The 19763-nt window shown below is 42.1% G+C and overlaps 1 protein-coding gene and 1 pseudogene across 5 annotated transcripts in view; both read left to right on the forward strand.

The window, feature by feature from the left end:
- lyst (lysosomal trafficking regulator) overlaps positions 1 to 19763 on the forward strand; it is a 491836-nt gene that overhangs the window by 102688 nt on the left and 369385 nt on the right. For all 4 annotated transcript variants that reach the window (XR_013576613.1, XM_078541985.1, XM_078541986.1 and 1 more), the window contains exon 3: positions 17179 to 17374. Coding sequence is in view for 3 of the 4 variants with exons in the window: in XM_078541985.1 (XP_078398111.1) it covers positions 17179 to 17374 (196 nt within the window). In the remaining variant the exon portion in view is untranslated. The remainder of the gene's footprint in view (positions 1 to 17178; positions 17375 to 19763) is intronic.
- Positions 4249 to 7216, forward strand: LOC144680303 (protein dpy-30 homolog pseudogene; annotated as a pseudogene). Its single transcript, XR_013576530.1, has 2 exons — positions 4249 to 4266; positions 6600 to 7216. The product of XR_013576530.1 is annotated as a protein dpy-30 homolog pseudogene (transcript).

Below are 19763 nucleotides of genomic sequence, written 5' to 3' on the forward strand. Positions count from 1 at the left end.
CCTGAAAATGACCCATTTACCCTTACTCTCTACTTCATGTTAGCTAACCAATCCTCCATCTATGCTAATATGTTTCCGCCTACACCAAGAGCTCTTATATTGTGAAATAACTTTTGAAGTGGCATCTTATCAAATGCCTTTTGGAAACTCAAGTATACCACAGCTACAGGTTCCCTTTTATCCACCTTGCTTGTTACTTCCTCAAAGAACTCTAATAGATTAGTCAAATGGGATGAACAAGCAGTGCAGGAGAGCATGCTATGAGCAGCATCAGGCTAAAAATGAGATGCAAACCTGGTGAAACTACTACACAGGATGATGCGCATGCTAAGCAGCAGAAGCAGTTTGCGATAGAAAGAGCCAAGTGATCCCACAACCAGTGGATCAGATCAAACCTCTGCAGCCCCGCCACATCCAGTTGTGAATGGTGGTGGATAATTAAACGACTAACAGGAGGAGGAGCCTTGATAATTATCCCCATCCTCAATGATGGGGGATTTCAGCACATCAATGAAAAAGAAAAGGCTGAAACATTTGCAACCATCTTCAGCCAGAAGTGCCAAGTGGATGATTCATCATGGTCTCCTCCTGAACTCCACATCATCATTAGGACCAGTCTTTGGCCAATTCAATTCACATTACTAGGCATTGAGAAACAGGTGAAGACGCTGGATACAGTAAAGACTATGTGCCCTGACAATGTGCCGGCAATAGTACTGAAGACTTGTGCTCCAGAACTGGCTATGTCCCTAGCCAGCAGTTTCAGTACAGTGGAAAATTGATAAAAACAAAAAACTACTGCGGATGCTGGAAATCCAAAACAAAAACAGAATTACCTGGAAAAACTCAGCAGGTCTGGCAGCATCGGCGGAGAAGAAAAGAGTTGACGTTTCGAGACCTCATGACCCTTCAGCAGAACAGAAAATTGCCCAGGTTTGTCTTTTCCACAAAACATAGGAAAATCCAATAGGACCAATTATTGCACCATCAACATCACACTACTGTCGATCATCAGCAAAGTGATGAAAAGTGTTGCCGATGGTGCTATTAAATGGCACTTACCCAGCAATAGCCTGCTCACCAATGCTCAGTTTGGTGATGTGAAGTGAGATTGACTGACCTTGACATGAAGGCAGCATTTGATCTGAGTGTAGCACTATGGAGCCCTAGCAAAATTGAAGTCAATGGGAATCATAGGGAAAACTCTCCACTGGTTGGAGTCATACCTAGCACAAAGGAAGATGGTTGTGATTGTTGGCAGCTAATCACCTCAGCTGCAGGGCAGTGCTGCCGGAGTCCCTCAGGGTAGTGTCCTAGGCCCAATCATCTTCAGCTGCTTCATCAATGACCTTCCCTCCATCATAAAGTCAGAAGTGGGGATGTTTGCTGATGATTGCACTGTCTAGTACCATTCGTGATTCCTCAGATACTGAAGCAATACGTGTCTGTATGCAGCAAGATCTGGATAACATTCAGACTTTGGATGATGTGACAAGTAACATTGTGTCACACAAGTGCCAGACAATGGCCATCTCCCCATGACATTCAATGGCATTACTATTGCTAAACCCCAAACTATCAACATCTTTGGTGGGGTTGGGGGAGCTACCATTGACCAGAAACTGAACTGGACTAGCTAGTTAAATACTGTGGCTACAAGAACAGGTCAGAGTCTAGGTATTCTGTGGCAAATAACTCACCACCTGACTCTCCAAAGATGACCCTTTAAGTTTCTCAACTCTAGTACAGGGCACAATTTCAAAATGTGCAGACAACACAAAACTTGGAAGTACTGTGAACTTTGAGGGGGATAGTGTTAAACTGTGAAGTTAATAAGGATTACACTTTGATAGGACATAGGTTGGTGAAATGGGCGGACACAAAATTTAATGCAGAGAAGTGTGAAGTAATCCCTTTCGGTAGGAAAATATAAAATAAAGGATTCAATTCTGAAATGGGTGAAGTCCACAAGACAAGTCAGGAGTGTGATCGAAAATTCTCTACTTTCCTGGATGAGTGCAGCTTCATCAACACTTGAGAAATTCAACATCATACAAGGCAGTGCAGCCCACTTGATTGGCACCCCATCTAACACCTTAAACATTCACTCCCTCCACCATAGATGCATGGTGGCGGCAGCAGTGCGTACCATATGCAAGATACACTGCAGCAACCCTCCAAGCTTCCTTCGACAACACCTTCCAAACTCATGACCTCCAGCGCCTAGAAAGATGGGGACAACAGACGCATGACAACGCCTGCAAGTTCCCCTTCAAGCCTCGCACCACCCTGACTTTGTACTATATAGTTGTTCCTTCAATATTGCTGGTCAAAATCCTGGTACTCACTCCCTAACATTGTTGAGAGTGTACCTACACCACCTGGACTACAGCAGTTCAAGAAGGTGGTTCACTATCACCTCCTCATGGGCAGTTAGAGATGGACAACAAATGCTGGCCTTGCCATTGACACTCATCCCATGAAAGAATAAAAACAATCGTACTTGTATAGTGTTTTTGACATGATAAAAGATTCCAATGGCGCTTCATAGGAGCAGAACAAAATTTGACACCGAGCCATACCAGATGGTAGTAGGGCAGATGGCCAAAAGCTTGGTCAAAGAGAGTGGCTATAAGGAACATCTAAAAAAAGAGACGTATAGAGGCAGAGGAGTTGAGAGGGGGAGTTCCAGAGCTTAGAGTCTAGACAGCAGAAGGTTTGGTCACCAAATGTGGAGCAATATCAAAGTGGGGTTGATAAGCAGGCCAGAATTAGGTGAACGCAGATATAGAATCATAGAATGCATACAGCACAGAAAGGGGCCATTTGGCCCTTGTCAGTACTGGCTTTCTGCAAGAGCAATTCACCTAGTTGCCACTCCTCTTCCTTTTTCCCATAGCCCTGAAAACCTTTCCTCAGATAATGATCAAATTCTCTTTTAAAAGCCACAATTGAATCTGCCTCCATCACACATTCAGGCCAGGGCATTCCAGATCCTAACCATTTGTTGTGTAAAAAGATTTTTCTTCATATCGCCATTGCTTCTTTTGCCAATCACATTCAATCTGGTTCTCAATCCTTCCACCAGTGGGACCTGTTTTTCACTATCTACTCTGTCTAGACTCCTCATCATTTTGAACACTTCTATCAAATTTCCTCTCAACCTTCTCTAAGAACTTCTCTGGAGAACATCCCAGGAACCATTCTCATGAATCTTTTCTGCATCCTCTCTAATGCCTTCACATCCTTCCTAAAGTGTTGTGCCCAGAACTGGACACAATACTCCAGTTGAGGCCAGACTAGGTTTATCCAGGTTTATTATAATTTCCTTAGTTTTTTGTTTGCTCTCTGCTCATATTAAGCCCAGAATTCCATATGCTTTATTAACCATTTAACCAGTCCTGCAACCTTCAATGATTTATACATGTATACACTCTGGCCCCTCTGTTCCTTCACCCACTTCGGAATTGAATCCTTTATTTTATATTTTCCTACCGAAAGGAATTACTTCACACTTCTCTGCATTAAATTTTGTGTCCGCCCATTTCACCAACCTATGTCCTATCAAAGTTTAATCCTTATTAACCTCACAGTTTAACACTATCCCCTTCAAAGTTCACAGCACTTCCAAGTTTTGTGTTATCTGCGCATTTTGAAATTGTGCCCTGTATTAGAGTTGAGAAACTTATAGGGTCACTCGATAGATCTCAACCCCTGAAGGGTTGTGATTGGATTGACTATTTCTCACTGGTGTGGTGGGAATAAGAGAGCACAAATTTAACATCAATAAAAATTATTAAAGGAGAAGTTAGAATGCACTGTTTTAGAGAATGTGGAATTCTCTGCCTCAACCCATTTTTAATGTAGGAGTTACTTTAAAAGGGAATTAGATAGCTGCTTGAAAAGAGGAATTGTGGCAAAAATGAACCAGTTCTGTCCGGTTCTAGTTTTAAATTCAATCATTGGACATGACAAGGCTTAATTTTTAAAGAGAAATCTGCCGTAAGTTTAGCTTGACACAAAAGTTAAAAGGTTAGATGGTTGCTTGTAAAATGAGGAACTGAGCCGCTTGAGATAAATTTAGACCCTGTTTGCATCAGTTATCCGTAGAACGGACAATTTCATTTTTGAACGTGGTTGAGTGTTACTCAAATCCAGGAGGGCCTGGTAGCTGATTTCGATAATGAGGATGCAGAAACTGTTTGATTTGAGGAGTTGGTATGGAACTTCTGAAAAGTAGTTGAGACTTGGATGGCACTTGCAGAGGTAAGACATAGTCAGAGAAAAGAAACACTGTGTATGTAAGTTATTTACAAAAGAAAAGATGAACATTTTGATTGCAATTTCTATTTCTTTCCTTTTGAAGACCTAGATGAAATAATTCCTGTTATAAATACATAAATTATTCATTTCATTATTTGGTTAAATGTACTTAATAGTTTAAGCTGAAAATGAAGCCTGTTGTCATGATACTTCATCTCATTATTGTATGTAGGAGAGAGTTTAAAGATAGAAACTCCAGTAATTAAACTAATAGAATACAATGCAACTACATTTATATATTAAAAAAATTGTGATGGTTATCATGGGGATGGTACTGAAGGCACACCTATCTATTAAGACCAGTGACAATACTCCAGAAGTCATAGAGAGTTAGGAGTGGAAAGAGTCACTGTAACAGATAGGACTCTGGACGGGTGGGGACGCAAAAGGTTTCCAAAAAAGTAGCGTTAAAAAGTTCTAATAAAAGAAAATGTTAAAGGTAATAATTTACAGATAGATTATACGTGTATACTGTTATGATCCCCGCAGAGACCAATAACTTTTAAAAAGAGATATGAATTTCCTAGTGGCTGACGCAGAGTCACACGATAAGGTTTCACATTTGTAACAAATTAAAATCAACACCGACTAAACATTGCTTAGTAGGCGACTGATATACGAAACCACGGAAAAAGTATTTTCCCCATTAACTAATTAACACAACTGAAAACCCCAATGCCACATTTATACTTTATGCCACCCTCTCAGCAGATATGTAGCCTTGTAGATTCCAGCCCAGATCCCTCCCAGCATTTCGGCAGGCTCCTTTCTCCCTGATATGTCAAGGTAAACTTTCCAGTGTTCTTTTTAAACAAAATTTCAATCTTCACTCAATATTTTGAGCATAATTGAATGGATTTTCAACCACAAGGTCCACTTTGGTGACACCTTGGTTCTTAAGTCTCCAAAAATCCCATCTGTTCGTCGTCTTTCCATTAGAAAACTGACTCTTACAAGTATCTTCCCCATACAGCTGTTGCTTCCCTGCTTTGCACAGACAACAGCATCTTTCTCTCTCTCTCTCCCCTCTCTCTCTCTCTCCCTTTCTCCCCTCTTTCACTCGCTCACCAGGCTCTCAGTCTGTAAGTCTGGCAACAGTTAAGGGCAGGTCAACCTTCCTTCGTGTCTAGATTTTAAAGCTTGCAACTTACTCAGTAGGTTTTAACCTGGGCCTCTGTTCCTGTGGCAACCAGTTCACATGGAGTGGCCTCTGGCCAGAATTGGTATGAAGTCACATGGGCTTGTCTCAAGGCAGAACTAGTATGAGGTCACATGCCACTCTCCAAAATATTCCATTTACCTTTAATTAAAGCAAACAGTTTAAAACATAACTATATTATAACATCCAGTAGCCATAACAATGTCGACAAAATACATCCTTCTCGATATAAATAAGAGTTCCACATGGTGCCACTTGCAGTTGGAAATCTGAAGGATTAAAGTACTTTGTTGTTGAAATAGACTGAAGGATACATTCCGTAATAAGTTAAAGATAGCACAGGAAAAAGGAAAATCTTTTATGTAACTCAATGGTTTACCACACACAACTTTGTTTGGTTACACAAATCAAAGCATCTTGTATTTAAAAAGAGCCACGAGGAGGTAACTATTAAAGTAGATAAAAGCAAAAAACTGCGGATACTGTAAATCCAAAACAAAAACAAAAATACCTGGAAAAACTCATCAGGTCTGACAGCATCTGCAGAGAGGAACACAGTTAACGTTTTAAGTCCGTATGACTCTTCAACAGAACTAAGGAAAACTAGAAAAGAGGTGAAATATAAGCTGGTTTAAGGGGGGGTGGGACAGGTAGACCTATCTACCCTCTATCTGTCTCCCCCCCCCCCCTTAAACCAGCTTATATTTCACCTCTTTTCTACTTTTCCTTAGTACTATTAAAGTAGATGTGGCCTAAACATAAATCAATGAGTTGAATACTTCTGAAAAGAGAGACATGTTGCCGATACTTTTTGTCTTGCACTCATCAGGGCAAATGCAGAATCCCAAATTTCAAACGATCGAAACAGTTTATACTTCAGGAGCAAAGGGTGCTGATTGGTTGGCAAGTTGACTCTGGCCGAGGCGTTGCCATGAAGAAAGCAATGGGGAATTATAGGCTCCCAAATCTCCTGGGGTAATTCAAAAAAGGTGCAAGACTTGAACACATTCCTTTTGTTTGCAGAGAATGGGTCCCTGCATATAAATGTATGTCACTTCTAGCAAGTGTAAATGAGCCATGTTACAAGCTTCACTGATTATCTTAAATTGGTTGTTAGTGTAGCTATTGGCGCACCAAGGATTGTTCACCAAGGGACAACAAACATGGCGGAAGAGCACGGTGATACACTTGCAGAACCAAACCTGGAAGGACAGATGCAGATATCAGAAAATCCTCACGCGGAATATGGTCTCACTGAGAACGTACAGAGGATAGTTGAGAATGAAAAACTGAATGCGGAGAAAACATCTAAACAGAAAGTGGATCTGCAGTCCCTCCCAACTCGAGCGTATCTGGATCAAACGGTGGTACCCATTCTTTTGCAAGGCCTTTCAGTTCTGGCAAAAGAAAGACCTCCCAATCCTATTGAATTCTTGGCAGCTTACCTTCTGAAGAACAAGTCACAGTTTGAAGAGAGAAATTAGCTTGCACAGAACTATGCAGAATTGAAGACTTTGCCAGTCCCCCACAGTTGAGAAGGAAGAGGTTGACTCTTAGAATATCATGGTTTGTAAAAACAATTGAAAGGAAAAAAGAGCAAATGCAGAAGGCCAGAATATGCATGAAGTGGCCCATTATCTTATATTAAGTATGGTAACTGCACAGATATTCACAATTTTCTGTTATTTATGTAAACATTATGATTTTAAATAAACCAGTTGTGTTTTTACATTGGTTCAAAAAAAAAAGAACTTTGAATCTGCAGTGCCGTTTAAGGGTTTCCTTACACAGCTTGATATGCTCCATCCCATGCTCAAATTCACTTTTGAGATGGAACAGCCTAACTCACTCTCTTTCTTCAACATGTTGGTTGAGATATCCACTAATGGGTTCTCCACTCCTGTCTACCTCAAGCATACCTTCACTGGTAAATATACACATTGGGATTTGCATAGCTCCATGTGCTATAAGATTGCCCTTATCAGCAATCTTATAAATAGGGCCCTAGCCATTTGCTTACCTTGCAACCTATATGCAAAAATAGAGCGAGTAAAACCTATCCTGTGGGACAATGGCAGAATCATAAAATTGTTACAGCACAGAAGGAGGCCATCATGTCTGCAACGGCATGGTGATCCTGATCAGATCATTGGTTGCTGTGTATCGTACAAACTTGTAAATGGGCCAAAGGCCACCACTTTTGTGCCTGTAAAGTGCCCAGTCTACCTCGAATTACCCTGGAAAGGCAAAGTATCTCAAAGATTTGAACAACAGGTTAAGCATGTTGTTTCACGCTGCTACTATGCAGTGGTTACGTGAGTGGTATTTTCTACTAACAGGATGCTCCAGTCAGTCCAAAAAGACTACCACACAATTGAGCAACATTGTGTATGAATTTCAGTGCTGGTGCGATGCCAGGTACATCAGCCATACACCCCAAAGATTGGCTGATTGAATCAAATGGCATGTTCCTTTGTTAGTTTGTAATGGGCAGAGTACAGACCATACTTAACCTGCCTGCACTTGGAAAGTTCAAAACAAACGTCTACTGTTAGATGTGATTCCATGATTGGGCAGCACCTGCTGAACAATCCTGAGTACTCCTCTAATAGATAACTAACACCCAGTTTAAGATAATCAGTCGAATTCATAATGTGGCCCATTTACGCTTTCTAGAAGCAACATACATTCATATGCAGAGACCCATTCTCTGCAAACAGAAGGATTATGTTCAAGCCTGTGCTTTTGAATTACCTGGGAGCTTGGGGAACCTATCGTTTCTCGTTGTTTTCTCCAATAGTTTCCCGTTGTTTCCTCGAATAGCTTCTCGTTTCCTCCAATGCAATGCCTCGACCAATCAGAGTCAACTTGCCAACCAGTCATTGAATGTCTTTTCAGCATTCAGACCGCTGCAAAAGTTCCACAGGGTATTGTCTTAGGCCCAGCCACTTTCAGCTGCTTCATTAATGACCTTCCCTCCATCATAAGATCAGAAGTGAGGTTGTTCATTGATGTTTACACACTGTTCAGTGGTGTTCGCACCTTCTCAGATACTGAAGCAGTCAGTGCCTGCATACCTCAAGACCTAGACAGCATTTGGGCTTGGGCTGATAAATGGCAAATAACATTTGCACTGCCATGTTACCGAGCGGGAACATGGTGGGCAGGCAGTGACCATCTGCTACAAGAAAGAACTTAATCATCTTCCCTTGACATTCAATGCCATTACCATCGCTGAATCTCCCACCATCAACATCCTGGGGGTTGCCATTGACCAGAAACTGAATTGAAACAACCATTTAAATACTTGATACTACAAGAGCAGGTCAGTAGCTGGGAATTTTGTGTTGAGTAACTCACCTTCTGACTTCCCAAATCCTGTCCCCCATCTACAAGTCAGGAATGATATGGATTTTGCTCCACTTGCCTGAATGAGTGCAGCTCCAGTGATGCACAAGAAACTCAACATCATCGAAGACAAAGCAGTCCACTTGATTGAAACTCCATCCACCATCTTAGCATTCACTCCCTCCACTACTCACCTGCTAACAGCAGTATTATGTACAAGAGACACACTGCAGAAACTCACCAAGACTCCTTCCAAACCTGAGAAAAGAACAAGGGCAGCACACACCATTCTGACTGAGAATTATGTTGTCAATAGCTCTGATGAAATGTCATCGACCTGAAGCATTAACTCTGTTTCTCTTTGTACAGATGCTGAGTATTTTCAGCTTTTTCTGTTTTTATTGTACAGCAACAACTTGTAATTTTATAAGGGGCCTTTAACATAGTAAGATATGCTAAGGTGCTTCACAAGAGCTTTATCAAATAAAACTTGATACCAAGTCACATGAGGTATTAGGAAAGATTACCATAAAGCTTGGTGAACGAGGTAGGTTTTATGGGTATCTTAAAGTTAGAAAGGAAGATAGAGAAGCAGAGTGGTTTAGGGAGGGAATTCGAGAGAAAGGGCCTAGGTGGCTGAAGGCATGGCTGTCAGTGGTGGAGTGATTAAAATCAGGGATCCCATGAGACCAGAATTGGAGGAGTACAGACATATTGGAGGGTTGTAAGGCTTGAGATTACAAAGATGGGTGGAGTGAGGCCATGGAGGGATTTGAAAACAAGGTTGAAAATTTTAAAATAAGATGGTGCTTAACCAGGAGCCAGTGTAGGTTGGCGAGCACAAGGGTGACTGGTGAACTGGACTTCATTCAAGTTAGGGTACAGGCAACAGAGTTTTGGATGACCTAAAATTTACCGAGGGCAGAACCTAGGATCCTATCTGATCACAATGTATACTATGTGGAAGCTACAGTGCAAGTATATGCCATAACTTTGTAACAGGCATTTAACAGTAAAGGGGGCTCAGTTCATAGCACCCTCGCCTTTGAATCAGAGGGTTGTGGGTTCATGTCCCACTCCCGGAAACCAAGAACTGTGATTGTACTCGAAAGAGTTGCAATCTGTGACTGTTGATAACTCGAAAGAATTTTTAAAGTGCATGGAGTCTCTTTCTTTTTTGCTAACTCTGAAATAAGAGCATTACAGAGTGTATTGAAGAGTTTGTCATCTTGCCACACCTGTTCAAAGGTTTTCAGCTATACCAACCCTTTTTGAATAGAAATATTTTTGAAAAATTCTACCATGAACTCATTCAAGTCCAATGATCTAATTGCCCATCTATTTGCCAATTCATTGAGCTCTTTGAGGCACAGATTGCTCTTGGATTTCTACTGTTTAGATGGTTTCTCCTCATCTAAGTAGGTCTCTTGTAAAAGACTAAGACGAAGCCAAGCTTTAACTGATGCCAAGGGCAGTCCCTCTCCTCACATCTTGAATTCAGTTCTTCTGCCCTTGTTTAGACCAAGGGTGTAATGAAGTCTGGTGCTGAGTGGTCCTGGCGGAAATGAAACAGGGCAATTGATGAGCAGGTTATTACTGAGTAAGTGCCACTAGACAGCACTGTCAATGACATCTTCCATCACTTTGCAGATGATTGAGAGTAAACTGATGGGGCATTAATTGGCTGGATTGCATTTTTATTTTATTCTTTCATGGGATGTGAGCATTGCTGGCAAGACCAGCATTTGTTGTCCATTCCCTAATTGCCCTTGAGAAGACAGCGGTGAGCAGCCTTCTTGCACTGCTGCAGTCCATTTGGTGTGGGTATACCCACAGCACAGTTAGGAAGGGAGTTCCAAGCTTTTGACACAATGATAGGGAAGGTGATATATTTCCAAGTCAGGATGGTCTGTTGCTTGGACGGATCTTGCAGACAGTGATGTTACCATGCATCTGCTGCTTCTGCCTTTACTAAGTAGTAGAGGTTGTGGGTTTGGAAGGTGCTGTCAAAGGAGCCTTGGCGAGTTCTGTAGTACACCTGCTATGGTACACATGCTGCCATTGTGCACCATTGTATGCTGGTGGTACAAGGAGTGAATTTTTAATGTGGTGGTGGATGGCATGCCGCTCAACTAGGCTGCTTTGTCCCAGATGGTGTCAAGCTTCTTGAGTGTTGTTGGAGCTGCACTTATCCAGGCAAGTGGAGAGTATTCCATCACACTCCGGACTTGTGCCTTGTAGATGGTGGACCAACTTTGAGGAGTCAGGAGGAGTTACTTGCTCCAGAATTCTGCAGCCTCTGACCTGTTCTTGTAGTCACAGTGCTTATAAGGCAAGCCCAGTTAAATTTCTGGTCAATGGTGACCCCCCAGGATGTTGATAGTGGGGGATTCAGCAATTGTAGTGCTGTTGAATGTCAAGCGACATGGTTAGATTCTCTCTTGTTGGAGATGGTCATTGCCAGGCACTTGTGTGGAGCAAATGTTACTTGCCACTTATCAGCCGACGCCCGAATGTTGACTACACTTAGCTGTATATGGACAGGGACTGCATCAGTATCTGAGAAGTTGCAAATAATGTTGAACACTATGTAATCATCAAACATCCCCACTTCTGGTCTTATGATGGAAGGAAGGTCAATGATAAACCTATATAAAGTACTGTTTCGGCCTCAACTGGAGCGTTGCATCCAGTTCTGGGCCCCACACTTTAGGAAGGATGTGAAAGCATTAGAGAGGATGCAGAAAAGATTCACAAGGATGGTTGCAGGGATGAGATAATTTGGAGAAACTGCTGTTTTCCTTAGAGAAGATTGAAAGAGAGGACAGAGTATATTGAGAGAAACTGTTCCTATTGGTGGAAGGATTGAGCTAGAGGGCACGATTTAAGGTGATTGGCAAAAGCAGCAACATGAGGAAAACATTATTCACGCATCTGGAATGCACTGCCTGAGAGTGTGATGGAAGCAGACTCAGTTGTGGTTTTCAAAGGAGAATTGGATCATCTGGCAAGGAAAAAATTGGGGAGCTGTGGAGCAAAGGCTGGGAATAGGACAAGGTGAGTTGCTCTTACAGGGAGCTGGCACAGATGCAAAGATCTGAATGACCTCTTTCTGTGCTGTAACCATCCTATGACATCATGAAAGAGCTAAAGATTGCTGGGGCCTAAGACACTATCCTGAGGAACTCCTGCTGCAATGTCGTGGACCTGTGATGATTGGCTTCCAACAACCATACCTATCTTTCTTCGTGCTATGTATGACTCTAACCAATGGAGAGTTTTCCCTCTGATTTCCATTGGCTTCAATTTTGTTTGGGATCCTTGATGCCACACTCAGTGAAATGCTGCCTGATGTCAATGGCAGTCACTCTCACCTCATCTATGTGCTTAAGGCCTATATCCTTATGTCCTCTGTCCTATGTTTTGTGCACAGGGCATACCTGAGCAATTTTACACATTGTCAGGTAGATGCCAATGTTGTAGCAGTACTGCAAAAGCTTGGCTAGGGGCGCAGCTAGTTCTGGAACAGAAGCCTTCAGTACTACAGCCAGGATGTCGTCAGGGCTCATTGTCTTTACGTAGCCACTGCCTTCAGCTATTTCTTAATATCAAATGGAGTGAAATTGAATTGACTGAAGACTGGCATCTGTGATGGTTGGGACCATGGGAAGAAGCTGAGATGGATAATCAGATTACTTCTGGCTGAAGATGGTTGTAAATGCTTCAGCCTTGTCTTTTGTGTTGATGTGCTAGACTTCCCCATCATTGAGAATGGGGATGTTTTTAGAGCCTCCTCCTCTGATTAGTTGTTTAATTGTCCTCCACCACTCATGACTGGGATGTGACAGGACTGCAGAGCTTTGAACTGATCTGTTGGTTGTGGGATCACTTTGCTCTGTCTATTGCTTGCTGCTTTCTGCTGTTTAGCATGCATGTCATCCTGTGTTGTAGCTTCACCAAACTGGCACCTCATTTTTAGGTGTGCCTGGTGCTGCTCCTGACATTCTCTCCTGCATTCTTCATTGAAACAGAATTGGTCCCCAGGCTTGATGGCAATGGTAGAGTGAGGAACATGCCAGGCCATGAGGTTACAGATTACAGTTGAATGCAATTCTGCTCTTGCTGATGACCTACAGTGCTTTGTGGATGCCTAGTTTTGAGCTGCCAAAACTGTTCTGACTTTATCCTATTTAGCACAGTGGAGGGCATAATTACTGTGAAGATGATTTTGACTCCACATGGTCTGTACGGTGGTCATTGTACCAATGCTTTCATAGACAGATGCATCTGCGTCAGGTACTTTGGTGACTATGACGTCCAGTAGAGTTTTCCCTCATTGATTCTCTTCATCACTTGCTGCTGGCTTATTCTGGCACATCTGCCCTGCAGGACTTGGCTAGTTCGGTCAGTACTAGTTCTACTGAAGTCATTCTTGGCGATGGACATTGAAGTCCCCCACCCAGAGTATCTTCTGTGCCCTTGTTACCATCAGTACTATTTCAAGTGGTGTTGAACATGGAGTAGTACTGATTCAAAAACTTAGGGAGGGTGGTAGATGGTTATCAGCAGTAGGTTTCCTTGCCCATTCTTGTTCTGATACTGTGAGACTTCATGGGGCCCAAATCAATGTTGAGGACTCCAAGGGCCATTCCCTCCTGACTGTATACCACTGTGCCGCCTCATGTGTCTGCCCAGCTGGTGGGAAAGGATGTACCAAGGATGGTGATGAAGGAGTCTGGGAAATTGTAGGGTGTGATTCAGTGATTATGACTGTGTCAGTCTGTTGCTTGACTAGTCTGATGCACAGCTCACCCAATTTTGGCACAAGTCCCTAGATATTAACGAGAAGGACTTTGTAGGGTTGGCTGAGCAGGGTGTGCTAAAGCAACATTCACTATATTTCAGGAATACCTTTTTTGTAAAGTGCTTTGGGATGTGCTTTGTGCTGCGAAAGGTGCTATATAGATACAAGTCTTTCTTATGGAAGCTTGCTATGTGAAATTACACCATTCTGCTTTGCTTTTCCCTCTTTAGGTGGTTGAAGCATCTAGTTAATATATTGGATTTCTAAAGTTGAACAATCCTATGCATAGATGCTTTTTCCTTAAAATCATCCTTTTAATACAATGTTAATTGAGGCCTGTAGACAATAGCCCCCATCCCCTCTCCGCAGCCCAAAACCTGAAGTAGCAAATTATACTTGGGTATTGCTCTAATGCAGATTGTCCAGTATCGTCAATGTTTTTAAACAAAATGAGAGAATCCTCTGCTTATGTCTAAGCAATTGCTGCAAGGATGAAAAGAGCTTCCTACTTTCAAATTGACAGGGTGGAAGGATCTTATATTAAATGCCACCAGCATGAATGTTTTTGTTTCCATTTAATGAGACCAGCACTTCAACTTCTATAACCTGTCTGGAAAGATATTCAAACAGTTGTTTCTCATCCTTAGGCAACCATTATTCGTTGGAGCCTCAAGAATAAGATCCATGTTATTTTGAGAGTTTAGCTGTGACTGAGCGATTGCCAGTTTGAGATTTTGGTAGCCCCGGAAACCTGAGTGAAATATCCTGAAGATAGGTCTATGAAAGAGACATTAGAGCCTAATAAACTTACTCCTGATGACATTTTCCAAATTGTCCACCATCCCATCTGCTCATGCTTATTTCAAAGCAGACAAGAGATGTTTTTCTGCCTCAGTCAGCCCCCTTCCCAGTTAGACAATTCTGGTTTTATTTTTGGTCAGTTCCTGTTAAAGTAATGGCCACATCCTGTTTTGCCTCATCTGTTCTTTTGATTTATACAATTTTTGACGTTGCAAAGAGAAACTGATTCCACCTAGCTACTGCTGCTGATGAGTGCTTGTAGGCCCATTCTAGATTTTTAACCCCCTCCCCCCATCCCCTGTTTTATCTTTGCTAAAGTTTCAGAATTTATAGGGAGACTTTGTCAGAGAACAACTAATTCAGTTCTAACTTTCATGGGTTCTGCTTGAAGACTAATAGAGAATCATCAGAATCTCCACCAATTTACCATCTTTATAACACCATCATCTGATTCTGGTGCAACTTTCTTCTTAATTAATCTCAAGTCTGCTACTTTAACCCCATCAGTTTCTTTCCTTTTCCCTTGTCTTGAAAAGCTTGGTCAAAGAGGTAGGTTTTAAAGTGTGTCTTAAAGGAGGAAAGCGAGGTAGAGGGACAAAGAGGTATGGAGAGGCTACTCTTGAGCTTAGGGCCTAGGCACCTGAAGGCATGGCCCCTAGTGTTGGAGCTATTAAAATTGGGGATGCATAAAGGTCAGAATGCGAGGAGTACAGATATCTCAGAGGGCGTGAGGCTGGAGGAGATGGGCAGGATTGAGGCCATGGAGGGATTTGAAAACAAGGATGAAAATTTTAAAATCAAGACATTGCTTGAGCAGGAGCCATTGTAGGTCAACAAGCTCAAGGGTGATAGTGGAAGGGGACTTGCTGTGAGTTAAGACATGGGCAGTTGAGTTTTGGATGACCTCAAGCTCACAGAAGGTAGAATATAGGAGACCAGCCAGGAGTGCGATGGAATATTCAAGTTTAATGGTAAGGAAGACATGAATGAGGGTTTCAGCAGCAGACGAGCTGAGACAGGGTGATGTTAAGAGATGGAAATAGGCGTTCTTAGTGATGGCATGAATATGAGGTTGGAACCTCATCTCAGGGTCAAATGTGCCACTAAGGTTGCAAACAGACTTGTTTAAATTCGGACTATTGCAATGGGGAGGGATGGAGTTGGCAGTTAGGGAATGGAGCTTGGAACTGGGATCTAAAACAATGGCTTCAGTCTTCTCCAATTAAATATTGGACAGCCCAGTCTCAGATCCTCAAGACATGGATGAGTGACATTTCCATTCCTTCAGCCCCTCAACTTTTGCCTTAGGTCTGCTCACAAAGCATCCCTGTTCAGTAGAACTCATTGTTTGCTGACCTCATTATCAGTGAGGCATTTTGACCTACATGGATAATGTGAACTCTCATTTGCACAAATGTCAAATGAAGGTGGGATCAGGGTCAGTTGTGGTGCCCCCATGGGTGATAGCTCATAGCTCACTCTCTGGGATCACCCATGATGAATGCCATTGTGCTGAAATGCCTATGGCATCATATCACAATATGAAAAATTCTTTCGAGTTATCAACAGTCACAGATTGCAACTCTTTTGAGTACAATCACAGTTCCTGGTTTCCAGGAGTGGGACATGAACCCACAACCTTCTGATTCAAAGGCGAGTGTGCTATGGACTGAGCCACAGCTGACACCTCATATCACAATATGAATCAGCATCTTTGAGAGGAGTGACAATTGAGAGTGGATGATTGCATTGCTACAGAATTGAATTGCCGATTTGCTGTGCTATTAGTGACACCTGCCAGAAGATGATTAGCACTGTTTTGAGATACTGCATATTCATTTTCAATTAGGCACAATAGCAATGCTAATTGAATGAAGATAATTGAGTTCACTACAGAATGGAAGACATATGACTAGAATTTTGTATGCAATCTAATTGTTCCCAATGCACAACATGCAATATCCTAATACACAGACTGCTGATGATTGGTTGTATATAATATAAAATTGTTCATAGCTATCTTTTTTAGAACAGACTAGCTGACACTATTTTGTCACAGTCATGTTCCAATATAGAACATCGTAGAGAAGGTACAGTCTGTATTTATTACTTACTAAATGAACAATAAAGCTTAGATGAAACAGTACGTCTGTGATGCTGGAATATGTGATGCTTTTTTGCAACAGAGATCGTCCATGTGATATCACATGATGCCATGTGATTTTAACATTTCTGAGCCTGGAGCTTAGCTTTTTCTTCATATCATTGTGGTTTAGGGCGGAGAATTTCAATAATTGGTTCCAAATAAAAACTTACAGGAACTGTGTGGGAGCTTAAAGCTGCAGATATCCACAGTGAAACAAGATGTCTGAATAATGTGATGGATAAAATGTTTAACTCTGATAATCCTTTATCGTCTGAAATTAGTTTCTTGTATGATAATATGAATGATAGGTAAAAATAGGGGTGAGTTCCAACTCACTTTTACTTTGTAATTCTGTGAAATTTGTAAGTGACTTGAACTCTGAAATTTAATTTATTTTGATGCAGAGGGTGTTTGAAAAACACACATCCATCACCTACTATTATTTTACTTGTGTTAAAAGCTGAGACCTTTACTTTTGTAATTCTTACAGGAGGCAAACTTTTCAATTATAGCAGTAAGGAAATTAGAGTTCCAATAGGAGATTGCAATGTTGTCTACTTATGAAATGTTCTGAATAGCTTTTGCTTCTTTCAACAGCTCAGACATGAGCAGTGCCTGTAACACATTGGCACGGGAATTCCTGACAGATGTGCACCAGCTTTGCAATGCTGTGGCCCAGAGATCTGAGGGCAAAGAGGAGGAGGAGGAAAGTCACATGGTCGCACTGGGAGAATACCTAGTTCGGGGTCGAGGATACTTGCTACTTAGTACCTTGGATTCCATCATTGATCAGGTGCTGAATTGGTTTGCTTCATAGTAATGGATGTGTCTTGTGTTTATCTCTCAACAATTCTCAAGTTTAGAGAAGGTATTAAGTCAGGCATGGACGACTCTTCTGTTTCTTTTATATTGTTTAGAATTTGGAGCATTTGAACAAATCTGTGCTAGTTTGATCAGCTCAAAACTGTCGAAATGTTTACTAATTGAATCTTAAATTATTGGTTCTAAGAGTTTTCCAACAATGATATTAAACTCACTAGGCTGCTGTTTCCCAGTTTATACTGCTTTTGTGAATGGGGGTATGTTGGTTACCACCTCATCTCAAAGGGATACGAGTGAAAATTATGGCCCAGATCTTCCAATCTCCGGATAGTTGGAGACTGGACGTATCTCGGAAGATGGACTACAGGGCCCATTATAAGTCCCAACGCACTGACGCTTTGTGAATTACCTGGGAAGTACGGACATCTGATGGGCAATTCCCCTGCTCCCCTGGACTCTCTGTGAAAGTCTCCAACTCTTGAGTTCAATCATTCGGACAGATCCAACTTACTTATCCGATTAGTTACTCAGAAAATATTAGACAGAAAATTCTTAATGTAACTCCTGGGTAACTATACAGCTCCCCGACTACCCCTTACCACCTGATTAGCCTTCACTACTGCCTCCCCCTGCCCATGACCCCTCCCCCCCACCCCGACCCCGACTCCTACCCTGACCTGACCTGACCTGAGTGCCCGAAGCCCCCCCCCCCCCCCCCCTCCACCCAAACCCTGGCCCCTGACTTCCCCCTCAACCTGACTCCACCATCTACAACTCCACACTCCCTGATGACTTTCTGAACCCCCTCCACCTGATCTGACTAGCCCCCATCACCTGAATCCCCCATCCCAACTTGACTAGCCTACAACCTGACAACCCCTCCTGACCCAATCTTATTACTCCTGACCCACCTAGCCACTCACCCATTTGCCACCCTACCCACCTCCTCCACCTTTCACTCTCCCCACTTGCCACTCTGTCCCCCTTGCCCACTTACCTCACCCACCTACACACTTTACCCTCTTATCTCACCTGCCCTACCACCTTACCCTCTTACCTCACCTGCCCCACACCCTTACCCTCTTACTTCACCCACCCTACATCCATACCCTCTTACCGCATTCACTCTACCTCTTTCACACTTACCTTCTGCCTGTAGCTTTTCAAAGAAGCTTTGGAACTTGCAAACTATTTACTTAGCAGAATACGGCAGCTCTGTCGTAAAAAGAGGGCATGGCTTATGCACAGATTCTCTTCGCTGATGTCTCCGTGCTGATTGAGTTCTGCAGGATCCTTTATTGGAAGATTACTCAGAAAAATCTAAGGGAGATAAGTGGGTATTTTTTGTCTGATCAGGGTTGGAAATAAGGGTTCCGTCCCTGATCAGAAGATTTGGGCCTGTGAAAGTTTGATTAATGTGCCAGTTGGGGTACTAGAGACAGAACAATTAAGTGTTCACAATGGAGTTGGAAGGTAAAATGGTTCTCTGGAATGATTAGTTTCTATATACAAGTTCAACCTCTTCTTTTTCTTGACATTTGTTATGGTCTTCTTGGCTAGTGGTAGCCTCCTGTAGAGGAGGGTGACCAGAATTATACCTAGCTTAAAGGCTCTAAATTATGTTGTTAAGCAGTCTGAATTAGAATTATTTATTTTCGAGGAAAGAAGGTTTAGAGGAGATAAAATAGCTTTTTTTAAACGCTGAGGAGATTGGTCAGGTTGGATGCGTTACTTGAGTTACATAAAGGTGGTAGAATTAGAAGTCATGCATACAAAATTCATAGGCAAAGAATTAGGTTAGACATCAAAGTATTTTCTTTCGAGGAGTGTTATCGTCCACGCGATCAAAACATGGTAGATGAGGTCTCATGGCTGATCTTTAAAAAGGGAATTTCACAGGTTCTGAGTGAAGAGGACATTTTCCGTTTTAGGGGTTAAGTAAGTAGTGGGATTGAGAGAATTTGTGGAGACTATAATTTGCTTGTTTGCTTAGGGAGTAGGAGGGCTATTTCCCTGAATCATTTTTCTCTGTTTTTGCCTGTCCCAAGAGATTGCATGGTTGGTTTTGGTGTAATTGGTCACACTCGTCGCATTATTGGTGGGCCTCATGGTCTTTTCCTATCTATTTTTGTGTGTTTGATGTGGTCGCTAGAAAGTGTACCCAAGTATTAAATTATGCGTTTTTTTTCATTCTTTCTTTCCTGCTGACTCATATTGGGATTGATTGAGTACACTATAATAATTCAGACAGTGTCCCAACACAAAATGGCAATTAGGGATGGACAATAAATGCTGGCTTTGCCAGCCACGTCTATATCCCATGAACGAAATTTTTTGCCAAAGGCAAAGAAGTCTGAAAA

The sequence above is a fragment of the Cetorhinus maximus genome, chromosome 5 (genome assembly GCF_964194155.1).
Source record: "Cetorhinus maximus chromosome 5, sCetMax3.hap1.1, whole genome shotgun sequence".
Taxonomy (NCBI): Eukaryota; Metazoa; Chordata; class Chondrichthyes; order Lamniformes; family Cetorhinidae; genus Cetorhinus; species Cetorhinus maximus.